This window comes from Leishmania panamensis, assembly GCF_000755165.1.
Source record: "Leishmania panamensis strain MHOM/PA/94/PSC-1 chromosome 20 sequence".
NCBI classification, from domain to species: domain Eukaryota; phylum Euglenozoa; class Kinetoplastea; order Trypanosomatida; family Trypanosomatidae; genus Leishmania; species Leishmania panamensis.
Genome location: NC_025866.1, coordinates 277,532 through 285,717, shown reverse-complemented (window position 1 = coordinate 285,717; position 8,186 = coordinate 277,532). Strand labels below are relative to the sequence as shown.

The window sequence follows — 8,186 nt, the reverse complement described above, 5'->3', positions numbered from 1 at the left end:
CCAACCCACCACCGACCCTTACCCTTTCCCGTTTCCTTCCTCGTTTCGTTTAGTTGTCCCCGTCCCCCCACCCCCGACCCGACCACCCACCCTACCTCGACGACACACACACACACACACACACACACACACACACACACACACACACACACACACACACACACACACACGAGAAAGAGAGAACGAGAAAGAGAGGGACGGACTCGTCGGCCTCGATAACGGACGTCACTACACCGGGAAGCAACTTTACGCTACTGCCGTGAGCAACCGGTAGGTCCTTGCCTACCTCCACACTCACAGAGTAAATAAATAGATACCCAACAGAGAAGAAGGAGAAAACCAGAAAAAGAAGGGGTTATACCGACGAGGTCTTAAAGGGGTGGGGGAGATCGATAATTGTAGAAAACCTCAATGTGAGCCGCGCCGATGTGGGCGCCAAGGATGCAGTGTTGGGGCAAATATGCAAATAGCGTTGACGTACTTCACTACGGGTCACCGTGCGAATGCGTGCTGCGGCTTGTTGATACCAAGTAGATGAATGTGAGGACTGCAGACAAGACACATACATGCCGGTGTGTGCGCATGTAGGGACCAGGAAGTGAGGGGGTGGCGGGTCCGTGAGAAGACAGCAGCGCAATGGAGGTTGTGGGAAGAGAGAGGACAGGTGACGATGCAGAGGTGAGCGGCAGGCTTGAAAACAAAAATCCATGCTAGCGCATCACTCTTTTTAAGGAGGTGATTGTGTGTGACGAGAGAGCTGTCAGTGCACCACTTAAGACTGACTCAGTTCGCATAATGTGGGCTCACAGAAACTCCCCCTCGACGACTGAAATAAGAACAAAGCATACGCGAGAACACACAACATCCGGTTGCCCACGCGAATACCGCCTTCCTTAAAGAGGCAAGGGAGGGGGCAAAGACAGGAGTGCGCAGCCAGGTGGTATGGAACACACCAGCAAACACAAGGCTCATCGAGAGCACTGCACCCCAACACACCACGACCCACAGCTGACACTTAAGTGCCGCAATGGTCGAAAGGGTATTCTTCTTTCATGCGATGGCAATGGTATCATGGAGGGGGAGGAAGGGAAGGAGGAAGGAAGGGGAGAGACCGGTGTAGCAGATACTTCTGCGAGGACGACAGTTGTTTTAGTGAACCCACACATACACATACATAAAGGTCCTCACGGGGAGGGGGAGAGGGAAGTAGGGCATATGAGCGACGACCGTTTTGTGGGCCAGATAAGAACGAGGGACAGCGGCGACTCAGATGAGCCACTGACAAGCTTCTTCCCTACAGCTTCCACCACTTCCACCGAACTTCTGCATCTTCCTCCAAAAAGAGCGAAAACTGGACTTGAATAAGAAGGAGCAGGTTCTTCTCCGAGTTGCCTGTGCGCCCGGCACCCGACTTGTGCGCAGGAGGGTTTGGGTGAGCCGTGCCTGCTTTCACTGTCATTTCGTTGTTCAGTACTTCTGTGGTGTCGTCTTCGGAGGAGGTGAGGCTGCACAGCCCCGGCATTATGAACAGGCGGAACAGCTTGTTCACCACGACGACAGGCGCGTTGCGCTTGTCGTCAAAGAAGAGTAAAATACGCATCCCGCGCGTCTCGGGTGACGCCGCGACCTTTCGAGTTGAGGTGCTAGAGAGTGGTAAGAGAGGAGAGCACAAGAGCGGCTCCACTGCGGCAGAGGTGGAACGAGTGGGAATCAGATACGCGGAGCCCTCAACATCTTCGCGAAATAGTTTGCGAGGTGCTAAGGCGGCGCCCGCGGGCTGTGCGGTGGCTGCTGCAACTTCTGCGGAAGCACACTTTGCCGACTGGTTTGTGGTCGGTGGTAAAGAATCTTCACCTGTTTGCTGCACTGTGTTGAGAGGGGCAGAGGAAATTTGATGAGGGCCTTGGCGCGATCCCTGGCGAGACGCTGGTGTACTGTTCCGCTGTTCGCACTGCCGCTTCAGCATGTTTTCCACCCTCTGACGCTGCTGCTGTTCCATCGCATTTTTCTCATCCTTCGCTTGCTTTGCAATGACGCAGGAACGCACAATGTCGAGAAAGGCAGCAAATTCGTGCGGGCGTGGTTCACCAACCAGCAGGGGCAGCTGTTCCCGTCTGCGACGGCGCCGCTCTCGACGGCGACGCGTCACGTTCTCCTTGCGGCGCCGCTCTTCTTCTGACAAGCAGTGTGCCGGAGTGACGTTCATCACCGCGGCTGGCAGCTTACCTACCCCTCGCACGGGCGGCGGGGCTGACGTCCTCGGCGATACCGCTGTTGGCGAGACGACCGGCGAAAGTGAAGAGGAGGCCACATCTGAGGAGTAGCTCGAGGAGAGTGACACATTCCACTCGTCTACATCGTGGGCAGTGTGCTGCCGGCGGCGGTGGTGGTTACTTCCACTCCTGTTCGCCACACTGGCTGTGGAGGGAAAACTATGGTAGATGCGCAGCACACGTGAGCCGTGCACCTGTGAGTGCAGTGAGGAGGAGGTTTCTTTCAAGGTGGACTCCGCCCCTTCTGCGTTGTTGATTGGGGTAGGGGCCGACGTCCCGCTACCAGAGGTCTCCACCTCCCCCTCTTCGTGCATTTTGTCCACCAGAGCAACTCGGGCTGTCTTCTCTGCCTCTGCTTCATCCAAGTCATCGTCCTCCGCCTGGTCCCTTTCCAACGCTTCCAGTGCCAGCCCCAGCCGCTCTGTCCCTACCTGCTCGCACAGGAGCTGGTACGGGAACCCCATGAAGGACTGTTGGCATGCCAATACCACCTCCCGCACTGCTGAGAAGATCTTCGCACTTCGCGCTTTGGGATCTGTGGGGAAGAAGAGAGAAGCATGATAGAGCGCAGGGTCGTAACCAGAGACGGAGAGGAGAGGATCCCCCACAAAGTCCGGCAGGCTTGACCGCATCTTGACAACGGCACCCTTGAGGGCTGCCGTACCTGCGGAGAAGAAATGTTCAAAGAGGGTCGTCTCTCTCGGCGGTGTCGAGCTGGTGCTAGAGTTGCTACCGCATAATGGTGCCGCCGCCGCAGCCACCGCTGCTGTGGGGGCAGCACCGCTGTTTTGTTCACCTGTCAAGGTGGCTGCCGACTTTTCCTTGATATGCTTCTGGGCTCTGTCGTAGCAGCACTCGACGTAGCTTAAAATGGCCGCTAAGGCATCGTTGGGGTCGTGGTACGGGGTGTCTTCGACAAAGAGGGTCTCACGGGGGATGTCCCTCTCGAACTGTTCCCAAACGTATAGCCACTCGTGGTCCAGCGCGTTGGGATCGGCAAAGCGGCGCGATATTTCTCTCCGTTCCGCGCGTGTGAGATCTCTGGCTCCGGCGAGTCGCTGATAGTTGCACAGCGCACGATCGAGTTGCTGGTGTCGCAGCTTGCTCTCTTCAATTGTCTCTTCGAAATCGGGGGAGTAGTTATAGCGAAACACAACCGGCGTACGTGCACGCCGATAGATATCCTCCTGCAAGAGCGCGTGCAGCTGCATCGCCTCCAGTTTTTTTGCTTGCTCGGAATCTAGGGTCTGGGAAGGTGGAGCGGGAACCTGTTTTGCCCGTTCACCCACCGCAGCAGCGGAGGCAGCGGGGTCAACATGAAGGCCTGTGGCGGAGGCTGCAGTTGCCCTGCTGCTCGCACCCAGGTCCCTTGACGGTGGAAGTGACAGGTCCTCAAAGGTGACGCTGTGCGGCGCCGCGGCAGGTGCTGGGGAAGTAACCGGGTCCATCGCCTCTGTGTCACGGCTGCGCATGAGAAAGATGTAGGAAGCGGGGATACGCTGCAAGCTGGACCCCGTCCCTTCTGCCACTGCCACGGTGACAGCCTCCTCTGCCACAGTGGAACCGGGCACAGCAGATGGCGGGGGAATGCCTGCACCTGCAGTGGCCAGTGAGGCATTGGGGTTCTCAGCTCTTTTGTTTGATGATACAGCAGAAGTGGGAGTCCCGACTTGAGCACCATGCTCCTCATCAACTCTACCTGTCACCTCCACGCGCATGGCTGCGGGCTTGGCGAGGCACGCTGAGGAGGTGGCAAGTGCCGTGTTCCACTCCTGCGTCATTCTGGGCGAGAGGGATGGGATGGCGCTGTTGTGGACAATGCTGCCTTGAGGGCCGTAGGTGTGCACATACTGCGTTGGCTGCTTTGCGGAGCCTTGCTCTCTGTTTCGGAGGTGATGTGTATCGCAATGGCGCTGTAGAGTCCACAGCTGGTCACGCTGCGCTTCTTCGCGCGCTACGTAGGAGTGAAAGCCAGAGAGAGCGTCAGAGAAGAGGGCTTTCCGGGCAGCAGTGAGGGAGATGGTGTAGCGTGGGGAGTCGTAGAATTCTTCCATTGTCGCCGGGAGTTTGCCCCTCATCTTGCGAGATGCAGGGTGCTTGTTTGGTGAGGTTGTAACGGGTTCTGTAAGACTCCTCGCAGAGCCTCTGAGGCCTCCCAAGAACCGTCCTTGATTCTGTTCCTTTGGCTGCTGCATCGCACGGATGCGCTCAACCGCCTCTTCCGTGGTGTTGACATGCTCCAGAAGGTAAACAAAATCATCATCAGAGTCATTGGCGGACAGGGAAGGCGAGCGTGACCGAGAGGAGAGGGATACGGGGTTGCTGCGGTACCTCATCGTGTGTTGGCACTGCGGCCCAGGCGACGACTTGCGAAGTGGAGGCGGCATCGGTGAACCATGTGCTTGGGGTGTGAGGTCAGGAGACGTTGGGGCGGTTGACTTCACGGATGTTGAAGGGTTTTGCTCCACCTGGTTCGTGCTTGGTGGCCTTGTCCAGGGTTGCGCCGCCCTGATGGTGAGTGCGTGGAACTGGCAGACGTCGTGTCTTAGCGGGCGAAAGAAGCCGCAGATGGGGCCTCAGTGGACGACGCGGAGGAAGCCCCCTGCGCCGCTCGTGGTTAAACGAGGAAGTGAGAGAAGGGGGAGAGAGAGGCACCAACGCGTAAACAGAGAGAGGGAAAAAAGAGTGTTGAGAGGAGAGGAGTGGGGGAGTGGCGTCGCTGAGTTTGTGGACCAGAGTGGAGCAGACTTGGAGAGGAGGGAGGAGAGAAGCAGCGGGCAAATTTTGGCCGGATATTGCTCAGCGAAAATGGGGCAAGGGGAACGAAAGGTAGGAGAGGGGTGCAAGAGGGCACGCATATATACATGGATGTTTCTCTCCACACAGAGAGTGGGTGTAAAGGGAAAAGAGTGCTGGGGGTCTCACTCGGCAATCGGGGGAGGGTCGTTGTGGACACGCGCACCTCAGCGTCCTTGGTGCACCTCCGGACGCTTGGGGTGTGTGTGTGTGTTCTTTGGTTTTTCATCTGGTAGTTCTACTCACCAAGTAGTAGTTAGAGGGCGCCGGCTACAGTGCAAGGCGGGCGCAGGCGCAGTGGGCGAGATGGGGTCCAAACACAGAAGATTTAGCGCGGGAAGGACCGTGAGTCTCGCGTCTGCCAAGGAGGCCACAGAAGTCGTGTGTGTGTGTGTTAAAGGCAAGCGCAAGGAGTGATGGATTCCGCTCGATGAGGCTTTCTTGAAGGCTAATGCAGTTATGTTTTCTGTTCTGTAATTCCTCGTTGCCACCTCCATCACGAGCACACCGTCCCGGCCGCCAAAGACAACAACAATAACAACACAAAGGTGAGAGCAAAGCAGGATGACCACGACGAGCTGCGAGGAGAGCAAGGCGGTGTAACCACAAAAAAAGCTAAGCACCAGCGCAGGTGAGCGCTGCTACGTTGTCTAGCGAGGGTGTAGGGGTGAGGAGGGTGTATGGTAGTATGCGAGGCCTCTCTCCTCTACCCCCCCCACCCCCAAAAAAAAGAAAGTGTGAGAGGGAGACAGAGAGGGAGAGAGAGCGATCGGAAAAGGGCAGTAGAGTGGGGAGGAGAGGATAGATGAGGAGCTGTAAAACGAAGCAATAGCGATGCCGCAAGCGCCATGAGGAGGCGAAGGGAAAAAAAAGAGAGATGTCAGTGAGCACGCTGAGGGGAGGGGGCGACGAGCGTTACCTGGAGAAGAGGCCACTGAAGGACCGTTTCGTTCGTTGTCTCTCACGGTATAGATGTGTGAGAGAGTGAAGGGAGGCGATCGTGTGACAGGGAAAACGTTGTATGTGTCTGTTGGCGAGAGGCATATAGAGGAAGAGAGGGGAGTTGCAGAGAAGGACGAGAATGGGTATGGCTGAGTGGAGCTGAGGGAGAGCGAGCGGATGCTGTCGTTTCCGCGGCTACAGCTTCTCTCGACCCTCGGTCCAATCATGAGGCTTCCACATCATTTCTGCAATATCCCTCACTGAGCATTTCTCGGCAAGCCAGAGAACAAGGCGAGTGGTGACCGAAATAAGAAAAAATAGATGAGGATGAGGGCAAGAGGAATCCGGGCGACCTTCTTCGATTATGATTGCATTCGTTGTCACCTCTGTTGGGGCGTCGTTGGCGACTTCGTGGGGCGCTCCAGTGTTATTCTTCCTTTCGTTGGTTCATTCATTTTCTTCATTTAGATTTCGAACACGCAAGACTAAAGCGTGACGCATGCCCACGCATCGGCAGTCGACGTCGCCCTATACACACAGATACATACACGTACGCTCGCGGAGATACACGACGCCACCAGGTTCCGAGCACCCCCACGAACCCACGGATCCCATTTCGGTCTCCTCACCCCCCGACCGCAACGACACCAGGAGGAAAAAAAAGAAAAGTCCAAGAGAGAGGGCGCAGAGCGAAGAGTGAAGAAAGAGTATTAGAACACCACCGCGTTGATCATGGCACCGATGGATTGATTGAGGTTGCGGTGGATGACGTTTTCCGCCTCTGTTTGCAGGTGGGACATGGTGTTGATCTGACCGACGTTACCTAGATCGTCCTCGTCGCGTCCTTGCGTAATGTACTTCTCTGCCTGCTTTGAGAGGGAAATGAGCTCGCGAATGCTTGCGCGTGTCTCGCGCTGGTACACCTTTGCCTTCTCCAACTTGAAGCCCTCCTGCCAGCCCTTGCGGTACACGTTCAACAGCAACCGCAACTCGTGGTTCTTCTTACGGAAGGTCACGGGCAGATTGTAGTACTGGCGGTTTAGATTGTGGGAGAGGGCCACGGCCGACGGTTTGGACAGGAATCCGATGTTCGACGTCACCTGACGCGGTTCCACATACTCACCCATCGCTCGCATCGCCATGATCTCCTGTGGGATAGTGCGGAAGGCGTCAATCACCACCTTTCCACGCACAGACTGGATGGGGTCCACAACGACCGACACACTGCGTGGTGTCAAATTCTCGTAACCCGCGGCTGTCATCACATCCTCCGAGGACAGCCAGCAACCGAAGCCGGGATGACTGTGATACCAGCCCACGACATTCTCGTGACGACCAACCAGCTTCAGCTTGTCCAGCATGTGCACCTGATACTCCGGATCGACCGCCTCAACAGACTGACCGGTGGCGGTCTGCGGCATCGAGAAGACATCTGCGACACGAATCGTGTAGTCGTCGATCTCCTCGCCAATCATGAGGCCCATCACCTCCAGCGGCACCCCGGCGCGACCGTGAATGAGCATCTTGAGCAGCGCGATAGACGAAATTTGAATTGTCTCCGCGGTATCACGGGCATCGCGCACCTCAGCCTGACGGCCCATGCCGCGGCCAGACATCATTCCGAAGGCCGAGGGGTCCATCTTATACCTATACCCGTGTGTGTATGTCTCTAGGGTTGCTGGACGAGAGTGCACGTTTAATAAGCGCACTAGGAGTTCAGGAGAGAGCTTGGGAGTGGGTACACTGTTGTACAGCGGTGCACTTGGTATAGAACGGTGACACACGAGAGCAACAACAAAAACACGAAATCAACGGATCTCTACGAAGACAGGAACAGCACTGACGGGTGTGACTCTCCGCAGATAATACGTGTGCGTTCCAGAGCAGAGAAAGGGTGTACCTCCAGAAAAGAAAAACCTTTACTAGTCACACACACACAGTGTGTATGTGCGCGTCTGATCAAGTCGGCAGCTCGCTTATCTTTCACACTACCGAGAGGGAAGATGGTTCAGGAGGAAGAAAGAGAGCGAGTTGAGGAAGGGAGAATCGATGGGGTACCCACATACTAATGTAGGGTGTTTGGTTGGGCCTCAGGAACGGCGACACCAGAGGCCAGGGAAGAAGCAACACCAGGAGGCACTCTCATGACGTACATCTCCAATGCTGGGCTATTCG

The 8,186-nt window shown here is 56.3% G+C and overlaps 2 protein-coding genes across 2 annotated transcripts; both read right to left on the bottom strand.

The window, feature by feature from the left end:
* Positions 1–1,294: 1,294 nt before the first annotated feature.
* Positions 1,295–4,660, bottom strand: LPMP_200680 (hypothetical protein; the record flags this gene model as incomplete). Its single annotated transcript, XM_010699965.1, has 1 exon — positions 1,295–4,660. The coding sequence occupies one exon, from the start codon at positions 4,658–4,660 to the stop codon at positions 1,295–1,297; it is 3,366 nt and encodes a 1,121-aa protein (XP_010698267.1).
* Positions 4,661–6,721: 2,061 nt separating this feature from the next.
* LPMP_200670 (proteasome regulatory non-ATP-ase subunit 11, putative) lies at positions 6,722–7,651 on the bottom strand (the record flags this gene model as incomplete). The annotated part of the gene is made up of 1 exon (XM_010699964.1): positions 6,722–7,651. One exon carries the CDS (start codon positions 7,649–7,651, stop codon positions 6,722–6,724), a length of 930 nt encoding a protein of 309 aa, XP_010698266.1.
* Positions 7,652–8,186: the final 535 nt, after the last annotated feature.